This window comes from Thunnus maccoyii, chromosome 10, assembly GCF_910596095.1.
Source record: "Thunnus maccoyii chromosome 10, fThuMac1.1, whole genome shotgun sequence".
NCBI lineage: Eukaryota > Metazoa > Chordata > Actinopteri > Scombriformes > Scombridae > Thunnus > Thunnus maccoyii.
Window position 1 is genome coordinate 14,641,702 of NC_056542.1, and position 20,971 is coordinate 14,662,672.

The following is a 20,971-nucleotide window of genomic DNA, read 5'->3' on the forward strand; positions in this document are numbered from 1 at the left end:
GGAATTCAAAAAACAAACAAAAGAAACATCCACAAATAAGATCAATAAACAATAATATATTTATTTATATAGCACTTGTCAAAAACAAAGCTACAAAGTGCTCCACATAGAATCACATAAAAACACAGCTATAAAAGTTCTAAATGAGCAACATAAAAAGTCAGCCTGACAATAAATAAAATATTAAAACCCAGAAAACAGAATAAAACAATCAGGTGAAGTCAGGGAAGGCGGAACGATAAAACCACTGACACATAAGTTTGATAGCCACAATAAAAAAGACAAGGCCAAACAGTGAAACTGTGATTAACATGTTTCACCATTTTCTAACATTTTATAGACCAAATAACAAATCCAGTAATTGAGAAAAATAAGTGACAGATTAATTGGATCTTAATTGGAGCCCTACACACAGCCAATCAAAAGTTATGTCTCTGTCCTTCCTTGGATGGCTATAAACATTAAAGTCCCCCTCCACTAAAGGAACTTCTTGTTCCTTTAGTTGAATGTTTGAGCTTCACTGTGCAGAATGTTGTATGTGCAGATTTTGACACTAGAAGGCTGTTTTCATGTTCATCTGCTGAAAGTGGAAAGTTTCTCTGTGCTCAGTGAAAATCCGATTTAAAAGGCCGGGCATACAAGCATGATTAGTGACATCACAACTAGTTTTGAAGCCAATTCTGGTCTAATATTCAACTTAAACATGTGGAAACTTGAAGCCTCCCGTGCACAAACACTGAGAATGAACTTTACAGTGAAGTAGGAGACGTCTTGTGTCCAACAGTTACACTTATGAAATTAAATATATTTGCATATGTAATTTTAAGGATTTTAACAAGATAATTTAACTTTTTTTGGGTGGAAAAACCATATTATACACGAATTATTATTCGAAGTAGTATTTTAAAAAAACATCTTCAAGCATGTCTGGAGGGGATCTTTAATAATATGTTATTTTGTATATATTTGTATCTTTTATTTCTTAATTTTCATTGTTAAAAAGTTATATTAATTATTCACTACTGTGCCGTCCCAGGAAAACAAAGCTGCGGGGGTGCGGTCTTTCCTGTAGCCGAGAGCGGAAGCGGAAATTCGGCCATCTCCTCGTACATTCAGGCTACAACAGGGTCAGTACACACTTGATTTGGATATTTATTGTGCTGTGTTGTCAACAATTTTTTTGACATTTTGGCTTGTGATTTGAACGCGTACATTCCGCATTGTCCTGAAGCGGGACGTGTCCTCGTTGAAGCTCGTACAGTCTAGCAGTCCTGTTGCCAGTTGCGAACTAGCACCAGCTAGCTGCTAGCTAGCTAATCTCTCCTAGCAGCAGCAGCAGCAGCAGCAGCAGCAAGTGATTTATTTTACCACTCAGGCTGGTCGCTAACACCAACGTCCGTTTGTATATGATTCACTGATGAAATGAGGACACCACCGTTTGTTGAATGATAGTTTGTCCGCTCATTCGTACCCAGCTACACCTTCTTGATACGCCTGTTTATACTTCACCCAGACTTCATCCAAACCCTGGTGCGGCTAATTTGAGCTAGCAGACGACAGCAGCCGTTAGTTTTGGATCAATCAACTTTATTTAACTGCTCGTCGACCTGCTTTGTGCTTACAAACTCCGTGACAAAGACGTGCTCGTTTCTACGCTGCTGTGGATGACACTGTTTGAATAAGGTGAGGGTAACCAATTAACTCTGTGTCTAGACATACAACAACCAAGCGTTAAGTTTGACTGGTTGCTGGTTAGTTAGATAACTTGGAAGGTGTGACGGGGAAAAGCTGCAGTGGTCCGGCTGAGTAATGATTGTTATCGTTATCTGTCTTCAGTGAACTGGGTGGAGGTAACTTCTCCATGGAGCTGTGTAACGCCAACTGTGTGCAAGTGATAGGAGACATTAGCTATGGTGTACTGGAAACTCTTCAGCTTATTGGTAAACTTAAAGATCCCCTCCAGACATGTTTTAAGATGTGTATAAAATACTCTGCTTGGAACAATAATGTGTGTCTGATGTTGTTGTTCCACAAACAAAGTTCAGTCACCTCGTTAAATTCTTTAAAATGACATCTACTCCTTCTCCTCCATTAACAAATCCAGAATCTATAGCAAATGTTTTTCATTTCAAAAGTTTAAACGATGAACACAAGATGTCTCCTACTTCACTGTAATGTTGATTCTCTGTGTTTGTGCACTGGAGGTTTCAGGTTTCCACATCACACTTGTGGAAGTTGAATATTGGGACACAATTTGCAACAAAGTAGTTGTGATGTCACAAATGCTACTTATTGAGCCTATCGGCTACATTTCATAGCCTAGGTTAGGTGTAACTGATTTGTTGGCACTCAGTCACATGGCAGCAGTTGTTAGCGTGTCCTTAGCTGTTTATGTGCTGATCTAAGTAAGCAAAGCTTTCTGTTATTAAAAGATAGGTTGACAATTTTTCAAGTGTGTCTTAAAACAACAGTCAGGTGCCCAGATGGACACTGAAGGAGGTTTTCCTTGCTGTAATCATTCCTCCTGTTCATACTGGCTGTTAAAAGACCCCGTTCAAATGTGCTTAAAATGTAAGTGATCGGGGCCAACATCCACAGTGTGTTCACACAGTCATTTTGTGCAAAAATGCATTTAAAAGTTGATCTGAAGCTTATATGAGGCTTCAGCAGTCTGAGTTAGTCATATCAAGCGGATATCTGACACATTTACAGTCTTTTTAGCACCGAATTCCCTCTTTGTGTTTCCCTGTTGAGCTGCAGTGGAAGTATAGTAACAAGAAGAGAGACTTTGGCACTAAAAAGACTGTAACATTGAGAGATATCTACTTGATTTGACTCATTTAGACAGCTGAAGCTCCATATTAGCTTCAGATAAACTTTGAAATACATTTTTACAAAGGAGGCTTGTTGATTTTGACCCCCATCATTTACATTATAAGTACATTACGAAGGAATCTTTTAATAGCCAGTATGAGCAGGAGGAATATGGCAAGAAAAACCTATTTCAATGTTCATTTGGGCACCTGACTTTTGTTTTAAGTGCATGCTTTCTTTTCCCCGCAGAATTATAATATTGGTAAATAAACTTTTTCTGGTCAGGGTGTCACGGATTGTGGAGCATAATCAAGACAGCGAGCAGCAATAGATACAAAAGGCATGCACACATGTCTCTTATCAAAGATTAGTTGGCATGTCTGAACTTTGAAACAGAGCTTCAGGAGTCTCTGAACTGACTGATGCAACTGTTGCCTCATGGTCAGTTATGCAACGTGGTCTCATATTTGTCTGACCTACAATTATAAACATGTATGCTACGCTATATGTGTCAGGCTGATTTAAAGCACTTGAAGGTAAACAGGACAGTTATGGCCTCAGTGTATTTGTCTTGAATAAGTTGATTAATTTAAATAGTTGAGAACAGCTTATTTAAGAATGTGTTACACAGATAGGAGTCTCAAGTCCACTCTTCTTGACATATCTAAAAAAGAATAAATCCATAAAATAATTAAATAATCTCATATTTTTGTGCCTATCAAATGGTTCAGAGGTCAATCTTTGTACTTCCCTGTCACTGTTGTGTATCCAAGAAGTACTGCTGGAGGCGGAGGAATGGAGAGAGCTGTGAGTGCTCATTGGCCTGGTTGGAGGGAGATGGTCGTGAAGCGGGTGGGATGGATTCATCATCGTCCTCAGTAAAGAGTTTGTGACTTCCTCCCTTAAGAGAAGGCAGCTGAGGGAGTCGCCAAGTACTGCGTTTGGAGATGATCTTTAATATCCTCTGTTGAACTTTCTCCAACTCCTTCTCTTTTCCTTTGGTGCATCCAAAGAGAAAACCATGTCCAAACACAAGCAGTGATCTAATGAGTGTGTAGTTTTTAAGAGGCAAAGGAATAATTGAATAATGATTGGTGTATGTGTGGAGAGCTTTTAAATATACTGACAGCAAAATTAGTTCTGTAGATGACTTGGTTACCTTCTGACGCCAGTTTCAGAAAGTTTTCATTGTTTTGCCTCCCTCTGTTGCTTTGTGACACGGACCGAAGTAGCATCTATAAGGTGGGAAAAATGGGAGATTGTGGCTGTGGAAGGATGCATCTGGTCAGCAGCAACGTGTCGCTCTGCTGTGTAAGCGATCAGACACAAACAAAGCTCAGTAGGTACCGAGGGATTCGATATTGTGCCATGAAATCATTCTCCGCATGCCATTACGCCAGCGACAGCCAGGATGTTTATGTCAAATTCAGACTTTGCCATCAGTGTGGAACAGTAGAATTAATCATTTGTTGCACCAGACATTTTTCTCCCGCTTGTCAATCATTCCGTTTTGCTGATAATATTCTCACTGCAGAGCCATGTCTTATGTTAATAGTTGACAGAAGTAAAACCTTTTTTTCTCTATTGCAGCCCAATTGCTTCAAGGTTTTATAACTTGAAGCAGAGTAACTATATTCTGAGGTGCCCTTGCCCACGGCGCTTTATTGAGTTCACATTTGCATATTTGTGGCCCATCTGTTAGCTTTAAAAAGTCTTGCCATACTCTTATGACCTCTGTCACAAAAAAAAGACTGTCATTCATCACGTTTTCGTTGTTTTTGGAACTCAGACTTGGTAAACTCTTGATCCACCTGAACACCACATGTTCAGGATGATCATTTATAGTATCAATTTAAGGATGAGGTATATTAAAGAATGATGATGTTTTATGTGATGAGCAGCAGAGCGCATGTAAGAATGGCTTTAAAAATTATATTTCTGTTAATTGGCGCTAATGTTACATAGTTTACAGTGATGATACAGTTGATGTAGCTTGGACGTTTTGAAAATGTGAACATAGGTATTGAATGGCCCACAAGTTGGTAAATGATGGTAAAATCTGGACTTGAAGTTTCTTATTCCCAAGACGCTTGGCACAGTCCAGCTCAGCTAATGTAAAACCCACTGCTACAATTTAGATTTGTCAAATTAAATTATTTTCTGAGTCTGTTAAAGTATGACGAGCAATGCAAGAGGCTTTTAATTTCCCCCTGTGGCCTGTGTTGGTTCAGGAATAGTCTGTTCGTACCACCTAATTAAATGCCTTCATTTTCTATTCTCACAGAATTAAAAGTCGAAGAACCTTGACTTTAATAAGTAAGATAAAGCTTATAACAAATATGTTCTATCTCTGACTATCAACCATTTGTGGATCAGCCACAAATCATGTGATTTTCTTGCTGAATATCTGCTTTGTTCTTATTTTATTATGGTTACTTTGGAGCTTGTTGCTTGTTCTTGTATGTTTGTTCAGCTGTAACCTCTAAATGACTATGCATTCATTTTTAATGTTGATCTCAATCTTGCTCCGTAGTTTTCATCTCCCTGTGCCTGTGGTTTTGGGACCCAATGTTGCCACGGGAAGAAAAAGACAAACTGAGACACAGCAGTCCGTGAATGAGTGGCGCACGAGATAGAAAAACCAACGGACAACGAAAGGAGAGACCCTTATTCTGCATCATTCTTGTGTAACAGGTGTGCATGACGCCGTCTTTCTACCTTCGCTGATACAAGTGGCCACATGATTTAAGATTGATATCTGGTATAACCACCATCTTTCACACTGATTGTTCTATTCAAGGTCCCACACTCTTTTTCACTCACTCTTATGCTCGCCTACATCTCCTCCAGTCTTCTCGTTTCTTTGTTTTTCCTTTTCACTCTTTATCCTTCTTGTGCTCTTTTCTTTTGTTAGTATTAACCAAGTCTTATAAATTTGTCCATGTTGGAAATATCAATGTCCTTTGCCCAGTAAGTAGTTTGTTTTTGTATCGTGTGATAAACTATGTTTTACAACCCGTCTTCTCCATCTGCTACTCAGATTGCAACAGAACTCGAAGGCCCGCCGGTTGCCATGTCGACCTCATCGCTACGGCGACAAGTAAAGAACATCGTCCACAACTATTCAGAGGCTGAAATCAAGGTTGTGTGTCTCTCTGCTTATCTGGCTTTTCTTCTTCTCCTCTCACGTTTACACCCACATCCCCCTGCGTGTCCACGATTTAAGTGTAGCCCATTTGTCTCTGTAGCACAGATGACATTATGTCACAGCTGATAATCTAATATTTTTTTTATAGCAACCTCCTCACTCTTTCCTCTCATTGCACACAATATGAGCTAATCTGATCATATAGTCCATTCATTATTTTACGTCTCTCCGTCTTGTGTGCTGATACAGTTTGCATTGTTACTCAGAACAGTAAAAAAGTAACAAAGTAATGGATCAAAATGATCCTTATCACAGACAGTTTGGGTAGTGGTTAACTGAAGTTTGTCCCTTGCTGTGTTTTTTTATTGTTGTTCAGGTTAGAGAGGCGACGTCCAATGACCCATGGGGCCCCAGCAGCTCTCTGATGTCAGAGATAGCTGATCTGACCTACAATGTTGTGGCTTTCTCAGAAATCATGAGCATGGTGTGGAAGCGCCTCAATGACCACGGCAAGAACTGGAGACATGTGTACAAGGTTCGTTGTGGCAATATATCACAATAAATATTGTTGCGATACATAATTAATACAGTGTACTGTACTGTATATTTTTTTATGTAATCTTTCTGTTTATGTAGTAATTAGAGTTTTTGAATTCTCACATTGTAATTTTGTGAGACTATGTAACTGTTTGTATTAGGGCTGCAGCTAATGATTATTTTTAATTATTGATTAATCTACTGATAATTTTCTTGATAAGTTGAAACCAAGTTGTCTTACTAACAAAGATATCCAGTTAACCATCATATTCAACAAAGAAAAGCATTAAATCATCACATTTAAGAAGCTTATTTTTGTAATTTTTGCTTAAAAAAATTGGGTTTGAATTAGCTCCTACATCCATTCACATTGGGTGTGAATGGATGTAGGAGCTAATAAAGAATGATTAGACCTTGTTTACTGCTTTAATGGGGTCACTTATATTACCTCAGTAAGAGGTTGAACTTTTCCATAGTTGGTGATTGGTTTTGTTTCATATTCTCACCAGGCAATGACTCTTATGGAGTATCTGATCAAGACGGGTTCAGAACGTGTTGCCCAACAGTGCCGAGAGAACATATACGCAGTCCAGACCCTCAAGGATTTCCAGTACATAGACAGGGACGGAAAGGACCAGGTACACAAACACACCCCTTCCCACAGAGCTGTATAGACACGAAAGTTAAAGTGATTAGTGAGTAAGGTCCACCTTTGTAAAATGTCCTTGAATGAACCACAAGAGGCTTGTTTGATGTGTGCTTGCATTCCACAAAGTGTTTCCAACCTCTTGTGCAAACTTACAAAGCCAGTTGTAAAAGTGTTTTATGGGATGGTGATAGCTGAAACCGTGCTAAGTTTACAAGTCGTTACACCAACAATCAGTGGTGCAGTGTAACAAACTTTATTAGTAATTAAATTTATGGCCATTTTTGTAGTATTTAACATTAAAAGTGTTATACTGATTTTCAGCATGTCATTGTGTGCTTGTACTTGTATTTTTCCAGGGGGTGAATGTGCGAGAGAAAGCCAAACAGCTAGTGACACTGCTGAAAGATGAAGAGAGACTAAGAGAGGAGAGGATCCACGCCCTCAAAACCAAAGAGAAGATGGCACAGACCTCCAGTGGTGAGATGGCTGCTTTAACCAGTGTTCAAACTGATGGAGTTTTGGCTCACAGCATGAAGCTCTGATTAGTTAATAACCTGAGACTGACTCTCATCTGTGCATATTTGTTTCTGTCCCAGCCTCCTCAGCTCCCTCGGCACCCAGCCTGGGGGGCAGCCTGTCAGTGGGCTCTCACTCTGGAGGGGCAGACCCCGAGCAGGCCTGGCCACAGAGCTCTGGAGAAGAGGACCTGCAGCTCCAGCTGGCTTTGGCCATGAGTAAAGAAGAGGCAGAGCAGGTAACACAGAGCCGCCTACTGGAGGGAGGCTAATGCACAGTTATATGACTACTAACTGCAGGAGTATAACTGTATCTAACTTTGCAGTTTAAATCTGTTGCAGCACCTTTGTACACAGAGGGATATTACTGATATTATTCAATACATACACCTAGCTTTGCTCTCACCATGTAACCCCCCCCCCCCCTCCAGACAAGCGAGGACCCTCTGGAGGACGCTGAGCTTCGCTATGCAATCACACTCAGCAAAGAGATGCTCCAAAAGGTCAGGGGCAGAGAGTGTGCCCAGCTGACTGGCCAGCCAGTCATTAACTATCTGTCTGTCTGTCAATTGGAATTTCTCAAACACACATCAACTATTGATCAATCAAGAAGATGAATTTATGTTCATATTTGTCATGTGTCATTTTCCTTGAGAAACAAATTTGCATCAGACTGCAGTAATACTGCTGAGATAATTTCATTTGCTGCACAGTGGTACATTCATTTGTAGTGCTTACACTAAAATAAAGTGCACTACGTAGGTGCTTTTCAAATCCTTGTCAAGATGTATTAAAAATGCACAAAAGTGAGCACCCAAGAAACTGATCAACTATAATTGAATTGTTGAATTTGCATGGCCTTGGCAAATATTAATCATAATTGACTGAATTTAACACTTAGTGATTTTATTCTTATTCTTTCCAATCTGATATCCTTTCTGACAGCATGCATTTAACTGTAGTCTTTATTTGAAATATGCCCTTTTCTTTACTGTTTACCAATCTCCTGTTGTTACTTCTTTGTACTGTGTTCACTGAGTGCAAAACTTAACTACTGTGGGAGTGGTTGGATTCCTGAACCTGCTCTGTCACTTGACTGGTTTAGTTTATAAACTAATGCAGGGTTTTTAAAGCATAATGCTGTTATTTTGACTGACTCAGACATAAGGCTGTTCTCTAGCAGAAACTGCTGGTTTCCTGAGGCATTAGTCAGTGTTGTGCTTTTGACAGTCAGTCTTCTTCACAGTGAGGTATGATAAAAGGTGACATTAGGTAGGGGTGTCCTGAGTTGATTGAATACAAGATCTGTATTAGCGCTGATCAAGGCGTTTTTTAAGATTGGTGGGTAATGGTTCAATAAAGCCTGGTACATTTCCTTCCTTTTTTTTTTTTTTTTTTTTTTTTTACTGTGACTTGCTGTGCTCCAGGTGGGTTAGATGAAGCTCCACTGCACTCAGCTAAAATACGCACGGCGTTGTGAGCAAGTAAATAACGAGCACCACAAACAGATAAATACCAGCAGTTTCCATGGAGTATTCATAATGACAACATGTGTCAGCAAGCACACCAACCACAGCTGCTTTTACAGCTGTACCACGCCTCTAAAGTGCTGCTGTTTGTTGAAACCGAATTTAAACCTCAGTATTCTGTTTATGTTGGAGAGTCACATCCCATCCATGTCTAAGACATCCTGCAGCATCAGTTCTACAGTTCTTTCTTTTTTATTTTAGGTAGCCTTGTGACAGCAGTTCTGAATTAGCTTATTTTCTAGAAAGTGCTTTAAAAGATACAAGCATTGTTTTTGCAGAAGCACTGTGGGAATCAGACAAAATTTCAAATTCTCGCAAGCAGTGGGGGAAACTGATCGATTTGCCTTAATTATCTGATTGACTGTAGATAACAATTAAAGGTCAGGTTTTCAGTCACCAACACCACTGATTCAGACTTCAGTTGTGGAATTGTAAACTGATCCTGAATCTGTGCCTTTGGTGTGCTTCCCAAGGTTGTGTGTCTCATGTTGCTGACATCATAGTGTGTGTGATTGGCAGGAGGAGCGGCTGCGCAGAGGTGATGACCTGAGACTGCAGATGGCCATCGAGGAGAGCAAGAGGGAGAAGCTGAAGCCAGAGGAGGTGTGTGTAAAATCTGTCTATATAGATAATTTATCACTGTCTCAATTCTCTTTATGTGCATGTGCACTTGAGTATTGTGTTAGCTGTTATTTAAATCTATTTAATGAAATCAGCCACGAATTTGAAAATTAATCATTAAAAAGTTGAAATTATTAGTGGTAATAAGTAAGTTAATAAGGACAGCATGTTCAGTGGAATAAACCAAATGCTGAATCTTTGTTGGAGTAGGAGTGCACCGACCATACAAATTACTGATCTGGCTAATTTGGAACAGACAAGTCACTTTTCACATCAGAGTTTCTGATAATTATTGCATTACGACTCCTCCCCATGTAAAAAACCTGTTCAAAATTGTGTGTCCAAATCCACTTTCCTTGGATTCATATTTGTCTATCAGGCCAGACAAGTCAAATATACATTTGATGTAGCTCATCAGTTGTGTGAGAGTTTAGAATTTAGGATACATTGATCATGTTCATGAATACTGTAGGAAACTCCTTGTAGCTTATGTTTGATAGTTACAGATGTAATTAACATTTTACGCTGAGAAGTTATTGGATAGTTTATAGTTTATTTATTGATTATTGGTAGTAATTGGCATGCTGAACTTGCTAGCTTAATTCAGCCTTGATCGAGTGCCTGAAGTTTCTACAGAAACTGTGTCTCTGTGATGCACACAGGTTGCCTTTAAGCCACAAATGGAGTGTAAGTGAATGTAAACACCAGGTTATGTCACAGCAACTCACAGTTGTCATTTATCAAGGATGGACAATTATTTAAAAATGTTCTGGTTAAAAATCTACAGTATTTTTTGTCATTTTTATCAAGTTACACAACATTGCACAAACAAGGAACTAAGAACTGATTGATTGCTTTGATGTTTTATTCTGACTGTCAGTTGGTCTGTTTTTCTTTCCATTTCCTCCTTCTCAATTTTATGCATTTCCTCTTTATACATAGGCTAACCTCAGCATATGTGCAGATTGTGTCCTCAGATTTGTCAGCTGTATGTTATAATCTATGATATATTGTCTCATTCAGAGCGCTCTGATGGAGCTGAGTGCCGTGGACCCCTGGGGGGCCCCTGCTGCTGGTGCTGCTGCTGCTGCCACTGTTGGCTCTGCCGGCCCCTCCCCTCCACCCACAGTTCCTGCTCCTGCTCCTGCTCCTGCCCCTGCCTCCGGCCCGTGGGGCGCAACCTCCACAGACCCATGGGGGGTAGCATCACCCACATCCCCTACAAGCTCTGACCCCTGGGGTGGGGGAGCCCCACCCACAATAGCCCCTCCTCCAGACCCCTGGGGAGAGACGTCCAACAAAGTTAACAATGTCGACCCCTGGGGAAGCTCAGGTAAGCAGCTACAACTCTGCTCACGTGTTGCCTCTCAGGTCGGTGGGAGTGTCCTCGTGACAGAATATCAAAAGAGAAGCGTGTCCTGCTCTGTGCATGAAAGAGGATCTGAAGACCTCTCGACCTTTACTCCTCTTCACTACACTGTTCCATTTCCTGTCTACATAACAGACATGTTACATTTTCTGTCATGTCACCATGCTGTCATTCATCTTCTCATTCACTCACATGCTTTCAGTTTGTAATAAGGAAAGCAGGCATGCTAAATCCATTCTCCTTCTGTGTCTAAATCAGGGATTTTTATCCTCTTGTTTCTACTCAGGACTGACTGTGGCTGTGTCTCAACCAGAGCTCTCTCTTCTCTTGCCCTTTTGTGCCTTTCTAATGTGTAAGGTAGCATCTTGTTATCTCTCCTTTACCTCCACTGAGCTTCAGATACCGAATAGGTGAAAGTAACATGGCGAAAAGCCACAGAAAATCTGCTTTTGTCCGTCCCCACTTGTCCAGTTAGTGGCATTGCAGAGGTCAAGGAGAGAAACACCTGTGTTGGAACCCAGCCCAGCTTCCTGCTCCCTCCTTATTGTGGACTGTACCTGTAATGTGTTGTGTTAACCCTCCCCTCCCCTGCGTCTCCTCCCCTCCCCTGTAGCTGTGACCCCCCCAAGTGCCGACCCCTGGGGCCCCCCAGTGCCTCCCAGCACTTCCTCTTCGGGGGGGCCAGTAGACCCCTGGGCAAGGGACGGGCCTGTCCCTGCCTCTGACCCTATCACCTCCGACATCTGGAGTGGCACCGCCAAACACACTAACGGCACAGGTACATTCACACTTAAAGCTACACGGACTCTCACAAACACTGAGGTACAGGTGCACACTTTTTGTGGGGATTTTTCATAGTTTACATATACAGATTTTTCAAGTGCATGCACACAGAACAGTTGTCTTGTCCTACATTTCATCCTCCCCAAGTATGTGTGGTAGTGCTGTTTTATATCGTGGTTTATTAGGGAACATTTTTTATTCAGTGTCTGTGACTGACTTTCATTTCCTCCTCTTAGGAGATCCTGAGCGACGAGGATCCTCAGCAACAGGCTGTGACAGCACAGGCTCACCGGTACCCTTTGACCTGTCGTCTCTTGGTTCCTCACTTCCTGTTCGTAAGACTCCTGAATCCTTCCTCGGCCCCAATGCAGCACTGGTTGATCTTGATTCCTTGGTGTCATCTAAACCGAAACCCAAACAGCCGCCGCCTCCTTCCATCTCCTCTTCATCAGCGCACAACCCCTTCCTCCAGAACACAGGTTAGTTACAGCGATCGTGTTAACGAGGTCTAATCTGAGAGACGAGAAGTAACCACAAATTTTAAGTTCAGCTTTACTTTTGTCGACGGAAAGGTGAGATCAGTCTTGTTTCAGGCAGAGCCATGTAGGTTCACATAAAGTATACAATTTATGATGTCAATATCAGCAATATTCGTATTCACAGTCAAATTCGATAATAATTAAAAATGCAGATGCTGAAAAGACTATTCTGTTAAAGGATAAAAGGTTGGCAATATTTTATACTTTTCTGATTGTCAACAAATCTCAATACTCAAACGCTAAAATCAACAAGGAATTGGTCCTACTAACAAGAATCTCCTCTGTAGCCAAAGCCTGATATATAATTTGTTTTTGCCATAATTCTCCATTGTTGTCCACAAACTATTAAAAACCCATCAATGAGCCAAACTGTTACTCTGATTGATATTTCCCTTTATTATAATGAACGTGTGCACTGCAGGTTATTTGGAGTTAATCTCACGTACACGATACTGTTAATACTGACAAAGGCACCAAATGTGTATAAAATCATTGCTGAAAATTACTGAGTCTGTTACGGTCACTGACGAGACAGACATGTTGGTGGTTTTGGTCTTTTCATGGGATTTGTTGACAATAAGAAAGACATAATAAAACATAAAAAATGAGAAAAGAATAACGTGTAAATAAAAAAACTTTAGATATTCTCAAAAGACTCATCTGTAATGAGCTTTTTGTTGTCATCTCTGTGGCCCTCAGGTTCATCTCCTGCTCCTGGCATGGCAGTGACTCCAGGCAGCACCATTTCCAGTAGGGGGGTTTCTCCAACACCTGCCTCCTCCAACCCTTTCGGTGTGGCCCCACCTATGACCTCCATCTCACCTCAGCCCTCATCACTTGGCCTGAGTGGCCTTCGCACCAGTCCTGTGCCTCCTAATCCCATGCTGGGCATGGTGCCACCAGGAATGGGCATGGGGCCAATGAGTGTGGGCATGGGGGCTCCAGGAATTGGCATGGGCATGATGCAGGCCAGCCCCATGGGCATGCCCTACAGCGGGCTGTCGCCTATGGCACCCCCAGGCTCGACTATGTTGGGTCCTGGAGGGGCAGCTCCTCCTCAGCTGATTTTGGGTGGGTCCACTGGAACAGGAGGAGTGATGGGTGCAGGAGGACCAGTGGGAGGCGGAGGAACGACGGGAGCAAGCACCAATCCTTTTCTTCTTTGAGGAAGTGTCACCACTACTTCGCTCACCTGTTTCCACCTCCTGTCAAACCTGCTGCCCCCTTTATTCATCCCCCTTCAACACAGTTTGTGTCCAAAAAGAAAAAAATGTCTACATCTCTATATTTAAAGAAAAAAAACAAAAAATCAAAAATTATGTTTATCTTTTCCTTCAAAAACATTACATTATTTCATTTCATAGTAATTTTTCCACATTTAGTTCCTTTCATTTCAGTATGGGATGTTTTTGGTTGGGAAATAGAGATCTATTTATTTTGTTTTAATCCTGTTTCGTTCTGTATCGTTCTTCATGTTGTGTTTTTTTTCAGTCCTGTCTGAGATGAAGGTAAGTCTGTGAGAGCAGGAGGCATTTTCAGAAGTGTCACTCTACTATATTCTAATATTACTGCACTGAGAGAAAGATGGAGGGAGAGGGGAAATAGCCACTAACAAACTGAGCAGAGAAACTGTCGCACCTGCCACTTCCTCTTTCCTCCTTCTAGAATGAAGACAAACACTGAATCACTGAAATGAAACGAGTGCATGAAGGATGATTTTTAACGAACTCCAGACTGAGAGATGGACTGAAACACCTGCATAAACATTTCAGGCACAATGTGGTCAAATTGTTTCAACTATTTCACTTTTAATATAATTTAATGTTAAATGTAATTTATTATTTTTTTCCAATTTTTGGGAACAAATAAACAAGGAAAATCAAACACGACGATGCCATTTAAATCAAATGCTTATTTTTTTTTCTTCCTGATTTATTGTAGAAAATAAAGAGAGCTCTGACATGGGGGGGAAAATGATGGAATGAATGTGTGTGTGTAGCAACGTGTGAACGAGGTTTTGAATGCTCATTTGTGAGTGTGCAAGTATGGAATAGTGCAAACGCCTGTTTCTGTGTATATGTATCAATCTGTCTCCATTTTTCCTGCGTTCGATCTTATTTCAGTGACTCAGAAAGGAAGAAATGACATCCATTATTTTTGTTTTTCAAAATTGTCACTTGTATTAATACTATGTAATGTTGGGATTTCAAATGAGGTATTATAAGGGTCACACATTTTTCTGCCAATCTTATTTCACACTTTTTTTTTTTTTTTGTTAATCAGAAGCATTAGATTTTTTCCAATCACACTTTTCATACGGGATCCCTGGTGAACAGGTCTCCCAGAGCACCACTGTCCTTGTGTTTCATCCCTCTTTCCTGCGTGGGAGGGAGAGCTACTGATGCTTCTTTTAAAAAAAAAAAAAGACAATATTTCAATGAATGAAAGAAGAAGAAAAAAAAACAGGGACTTGATGACATGCTCCATGCTGTTCTTTTAATTTAGTTTGATGAATTTATTGTTATTTTATATCAACAAGAAAAAATCTCTTTTATCGGGTAAGGTTGAACTTTGTGTGGTGTTGACTGTGAACATTCACATTTGAAAAGTAAAATGGAAAAAAATTAAAGAAATTTATGAAATAAAAAAAAAAAACAAACAAAAAAAAACACAGGATGTGTGTTTGGCTTGTTTCATGCTGCCCGTATATGAAATCTTTACTGAGTACAATAATGTGACGAGAATAAATTTACATTTTTATTTTCTTTGGTGAACAAGTTTATAAATCTACAATCCAACAGAAAACATCACCCTGCCAATTACCTGCAGAATATAAGCAAAACAAAAGCGATTACAGCATATGAATTTGAATGAAGGTGATAAAAAAAATGTTTAACCTCAGAATACAATGTTCAGTCATATGCGACAAACTTGATCCCAAACTTGCTGTCAGAGAAGCTTCAAGATGCACGACAGTGAGGCAGCCTCTGCATAGAGTTTAGTGTAGACGGCTGTGAAGAGTCACATTTCTCTGAGAAGTTCTGTTGTCTTTTCTCCAACAGACAGCGAGAGGGGGTCAAGCGAGTAGAGAATCCCAGTCAAAGTCGTCCTGGATCTCCTCGCTGTTGCTGTGGAGACTCTTTAATGGGGGACGGTGTCGTGGTGCCATAGTCTGAGGCTGGATCCCAGCTGAGACACAAAGAGAAAAACATGGATAAATTCAGTGAACAATTAAAAGGAAGTGAGGCAATATTGAAAAGGATTTCTTTCTTTTTTAAATAACTTCTGCTTTATAACGGTCATGCATTTACTATTTTAAGAAACAGCATAGAAACTCAAGAAGAGCCTTCCACTAAATTACTTACCGGCTGTGTTTGCATGCTGTGTCATCTGGGGTCTCTGGAGGCTGTGTCCCTGCATATGCAGAGCCCTCCGAGGCAGCTGTGCTCCATTGGCTGGGGGTACTGTGGGAGAGTAGGGGAGGGGCGAGGGGTGGGTGAGGCTGGCGAGAGTAGGAGGTGGATTGGAGGAGAATGGTGGGACCTGTAAGGAGTGAGGGATGCCGAGGGCCAGCGGGGAGTTATTCCCAGAATTGATCATGCCCCTTTGAGTGAAGAAGCGGTTCAGAGAATCACAGAGGGAAGTAAAGAGTGCCGGGTCCAGTGCCCAGTCACACAGCTCCGCCTGACGCATGCTCTCCAGCAGGTCTGGCAACAGAAAATAAGAGAAATGTTTCAAAGGTTGGCACATCACTGCATGAAGGTTTTCAGTCCATAATGTTCTGTGGCCTTTTAGAAAAAAGTTATCATGGGAGCCAAAGCCCGTAGTAAAACTTAAAAAAATACAGATTACCCAAAAAGTCTCATTAGCTGCCACCAACTATACATTCTGGCTGGTAAAATGTTAATAGAAGCTGTTACAGTAGGTGTAAAAGACAAACATCTTAAAGAGTCAGTTCACCTAAATGACAAAAAAATGTATTTTACTCTTATCTGTAGTCTGCAGATAGTTTGGGTTTTGTTCGACTAGGTTTTGAGATGTTTGTCTCTGAGATTTCTTCCTTCACCTCAATGCAATGAAGGTGAATGAAATTTCATTTGTAGAAGTCACAGCATTAAAAAACTGACATTAAACAAATTTGACAGCAAGTCATTTTATAAACAGTGTCCTCATTAGAGCTGCAGCTTATTTTCGTTGTTGAGCGATAGTTGGCTATGAAAAAAAAATGCCCAAAATAGTTTTCCAGAGCTCAAGTTGACATTTAAAATATTTTCTTTATCTGACTGTCAATTCAAAACCCAAAGACATTCTTTTATTATCAGATATAACAAAGAAAAGTGAAACAAATTCACATTTGAGAAGCTAGAACCAGAAAGTGTTTGTTTTTTTACTTGGGGAAAATGAAATGATTTATGATTTATGTAATATAATAATGATTTATTTATTATCAAAATAGTTGCCAATTAATTTTCTGTTTACACAATGATCTGCAGATTATCCAGGATATAGTGTTGAATGACACATTGCTACTGAATTTCTTAAATGTAATTTCTCAATGTTTTGGGAACCACAAATGAAAGTCTGTTCACCTCCAGCAGATCAAAACTTCAGCAGATGAAACCCAAACTATCCCGAGAGATAAGTGAGAAAATTATTGTTTATTTGTCATTTAGGTGAACTGATCCTTTAAACAAGACTGTTGTAAACAGCACAGACCTGGGTGACCAGTGAGGTCTATGTTTGCCCAGTCTAGATTGCTGGCGATGCGGAAGCTCTCCTTCAGAGAATCTGGATTACTGAACCAGTCAGCTGGCACCGCTAAGGTGAGTGGGAGGAAGGTAACATTAGATTTTACATTTAACATTGAACTTTCCTGTGTTATGTTGCTGGTTTGAATACAATTCAAGCACATTTGTTTATGAGAAGATAACATGAGACTCACTGCACTGCGAAAGACGGTCTGTATCAGGAGGGTGTGCAGCCGCTGGTGGTGCAGTTGCAGGCGGTGCAGTTGCAGGCGGTGCAGTTGCAGGTGGTGCAGCTGCAGGGTGAGGAGACATTGGCAGCAGAGTTGGAGTGTGGAGTGGGGTAATGTCGCTGCTCGGCACAGCCAGGGGAGCAACATCCGCTAAAAAGAAAAGACGTTACTCATTTAAGATGTTTGCATCTATAAAGAATACTTAATGCACACAAAATACACTTAAAGGATAGTTTCACAATTTTTCAAGTCTGTCTTAAAACAACAGCAAGGTGCCCAAATAAACATTGCAACAGGTTTTCCTCGCTGTAATCATTTATACTGTTCATACTGGCTGTTAAAAGATCCCCCTCAAATGCGCTTTCAAATGATGGGGGACAAAATCCACAGTCCTTGTTTATCTATTTATCTATCTATCTATATGACTCTTGATGACAGACTTGAAAAATTGTGAACCCATCCTTTGAATCCACTCAGTACTTACACTGTGAGCCCCCTCTCTCCCGCATAGTCTTAACTAGAGACTTGAAAGATGCGTACAAGTCTGGCAAGTTCAGCTCATCAAAGGTGAAACGGAGCGGGAGATCAGCAAAGGAGTTTAATGAGACAGGAGGGGCAGTGATAGATGAGGGGACGGCAGAGGGAAGGGCAACAGATACAGAGGAGTGAGTGTGTCCCGACACGGTGCAAACAGGCACCGGCACAGAGTTCGAAGCACCGGAGAAAGTGGAAACAGATTCGTGCCTTGAATTAGTAGGAAAGGACAGAGTGTCATCTGTAGAAATATTGATAACAGGCAGAGGTGTAGCAGAGACAGTGGGGTTGGAAAAAACGGGGCCTGGTGGATGTGGAGGAGGGAAAGAGTTGATGGAAGACATTGAGGCAGCAGGTGGGAGCCCCGCTGCAGGAGAGACAGACGGATGAGGGACAGTGAGACTGGAGACGGGAGATGGCATGTAGGGGGACTGTTGCTGTGAAGAGAAAAGACAGGATGTTATATAAGGTGCTGTTTTTAAAAAATGCTCAGAAAACTAGGCTGTGAGGGGGGAAAAGGGGGAGGAAGTGACTTCACCTTGCATGGAGGAGGAGAGAGGGAGGCAGGATGGGGCGATTGTTGCTGGATGGCACCCAGTGGCTCTGCCTTAAGAAGCTGGTGGTCTGTGTGGGGGGTTGGTTGTGGGTGATGAGGGGAGGGCTCTCTCTCTGGTGCTCGTGGAACCTGTAACAGGGCAATGTTGGAAAAAGTAATTAAATAATTGTCGAGATAAAAGTGGCAATAGCAAATGTACAAACACTTCTCAAAAGTCCCACATTAAAGGGTCAGTTCACTCTAATGATTACATTCAGATATGCAGATAGCTTTTGTTTGTTTTTCCAGTTTTTTGAGATACCCATTTCTCAGATTTCACATTCCAGTTCAACAAAAGCGAATGGCAAATATCCCACACATCATGCTATCATGTTTTTATAGGGACTATTTGCTTTTGAGAGCATATTCTGTGGATTATCCAGAGTAAGAGAGACGTTGTTTCTTTAAAATCAAGTCAATCAAATTTTTTTTTATTATTGCAATGCTGTGAACACCACAAATGGAATTCAATTCCCATGTGAAATCTCAGAGACAGATACTGTATATTATATATTGTAAATGACAAAATATGTTTTGTTTTGTGGTTGTTGTTGTTTTTTTTGTAATTTGGGTAAACTGACCTCTTTTAGGTAAATAAGTATTAAAGATAAAATGTACTAACGTATCTCATGTAAAAGTGGTACAAGTAATTAGCAATCACCACTGTCAGATAAATTTAGTGCAGTAAAAAGTACAATTAAGTGTAAATTCTGATGTCTCTCTAAATGAAAACACTACATTTCTTGTACTATATGTAGTTTGTTTACACCTGTTACTATTTGGCATTTTGACAGTGTAGGTTTGATGGTAACGAGTGAGTGCGTGACATACATCCAGCCTCTCCTCTTCCTCTTCTGGATAGGGACGTTTGGGTGCCCTCACTTGATTGACCTCTGCAGGTCCATCCATTGTCCAATAGGAACCCTAGATATACAGTACATCAGGGTCTCAGCTTCACATGCGTTTAACTGATCATCTATCCATCTCACATGATGTAAACTCTGACTAAAGTGCTTATATGCTAACATCCTCGTAAACAAAAAAACAGTTTCACCTTGCCAGGGTCATTCTGCGGCCGAGGGACTTTCCTGAAGCATTTATTAAGGGACAGATTATGCCGAATGGAGTTCTGTTAATGACACAAAGTTATATGATGATATAAGTCAGCCAATAAGACAGCAGCACTCTTTCCGTACTAGTTGGTGATGCAAATAATATTAAAATCACTTTTAACAAATTCATACTTGAGTAGCATGGTTAATACTATTCAGGCTTACCTTCCATCCACGGCCTGCTCGGCTGTAATAAGGAAAAGTGTCACTGATCCAGGTGTAGATGTCATTCAGACTCAACTTCCTCTCAGGTGCAGCTGCTATTGCCATGGCAATGAGAGTGGCGTAGCTGTGAGGGGGTTTCCCTTTACAGTTAGCAGAGGAGGGGTCCGGCACAAGGGGTATGAAGTCTCCCCTCTCCCTCCCTCTGTCTTTCTTCTTGTCCCTCTCCCCTCCTCCTCTCTCTTTACCCGAGCGCAGGCTGCTGATTCCCAGCTGGGGCAGCCAGTCTATGCTGGTGAGACTGGAGTCCAAGTCAGAAGACATTGTCTCTTTTTCTATCTGTCCAGGATCTGGGGCATCAGATTAGAAAGCACTGGATTGTTAGTTTTTACTTTCTCTTTACTTAAAACACTGTAACAAACACTGAGAAATGCCACAGTAGATTCCCCTCTGCCTGTAATGTAAAACTGTCAACCGTTCTGTTCCTGTACTTCCACCCAGCATCAATTACAAACCAGTTGGTTCAGACACAAGAAAAGACAACACGTTTCAAGAATATGCCTGCATTTGAATGTGCCAATGCTCCCTATACTTTGTAATTTCTGAGGAAGAAGAGTGACTTGCTTACCTCTCTACAGTTACTCGAGGCCCAAGGCCTTACAAACTGTTAATATTTTATGTGGTCATCAGTTGTGCACAACTGCTAACAAACTGGTGTCCGTCCTCCCCTTCAGATCTCTCGCTTCAGCATGTCGATCCTCAGAAGTCCTCCAATCATACCTTTGGTTTGTGTAACTTTGGAGAAATACACAAAAACTTATCGGAGAGCTTCCTTTTTCTCTCTCCCTCCCTCTCTCCTATCCCTTCCCTTTCTGTCTGTACATGAATGACGTCACCCACTCCTCCCCCTTGGTGACATCACTCTTTGCTCCCGCCTCTTGTGGGCCGGTCCCACCTCTCCAGCTTGTCACTGTTTGAAGTAGAAGTTTCTGCAGCTGTGGGCCTATCAGGGTATCAGGGAAGAGGAAGAAATGATACGTTTCACCTCAGGGTATCTGCATTTTTGACCCATGACGAGGCATGAGA

General features: G+C 41.1%; 2 protein-coding genes across 5 annotated transcripts; one reads left to right on the forward strand and one right to left on the reverse strand.

Moving 5' to 3' along the window:
* The first annotated feature begins 1,020 nt into the window (after positions 1 to 1,020).
* epn1a (epsin 1a) lies at positions 1,021 to 14,473 on the forward strand. Of its 3 annotated transcripts, none has more exons than XM_042424150.1 (13): positions 1,021 to 1,127; positions 5,348 to 5,508; positions 5,855 to 5,956; positions 6,339 to 6,497; positions 7,009 to 7,137; positions 7,505 to 7,625; positions 7,745 to 7,902; positions 8,095 to 8,166; positions 9,712 to 9,795; positions 10,837 to 11,146; positions 11,796 to 11,960; positions 12,202 to 12,444; positions 13,204 to 14,473. In XM_042424150.1, the coding sequence occupies exons 3-13, from the start codon at positions 5,888 to 5,890 to the stop codon at positions 13,668 to 13,670; spliced, it is 1,977 nt and encodes a 658-aa protein (XP_042280084.1). In that variant the 5' UTR covers positions 1,021 to 1,127; positions 5,348 to 5,508; positions 5,855 to 5,887; the 3' UTR covers positions 13,671 to 14,473. The 3 variants fall into 3 exon arrangements, with proteins under 3 accessions (XP_042280084.1, XP_042280086.1, XP_042280085.1); XM_042424151.1 differs by lacking the exon at positions 1,021 to 1,127 and adding an exon at positions 1,141 to 1,683; XM_042424152.1 differs by lacking the exon at positions 8,095 to 8,166.
* A 501-nt stretch (positions 14,474 to 14,974) lies between these two features.
* On the reverse strand, positions 14,975 to 20,754 carry foxj2 (forkhead box J2). 2 transcript variants are annotated; one of them, XM_042424153.1, is made up of 10 exons: positions 20,514 to 20,754; positions 19,889 to 20,235; positions 19,666 to 19,740; positions 19,443 to 19,535; positions 18,555 to 18,701; positions 17,967 to 18,453; positions 17,447 to 17,632; positions 17,221 to 17,322; positions 15,870 to 16,211; positions 14,975 to 15,693 (listed from the first exon to the last, which is right to left on the reverse strand). In XM_042424153.1, exons 2-10 carry the CDS (start codon positions 20,207 to 20,209, stop codon positions 15,581 to 15,583), a joined length of 1,866 nt encoding a protein of 621 aa, XP_042280087.1. In that variant the 5' UTR covers positions 20,210 to 20,235; positions 20,514 to 20,754; the 3' UTR covers positions 14,975 to 15,580. The 2 variants fall into 2 exon arrangements, with proteins under 2 accessions (XP_042280087.1, XP_042280089.1); XM_042424155.1 differs by lacking the exon at positions 17,221 to 17,322.
* Positions 20,755 to 20,971: the final 217 nt, after the last annotated feature.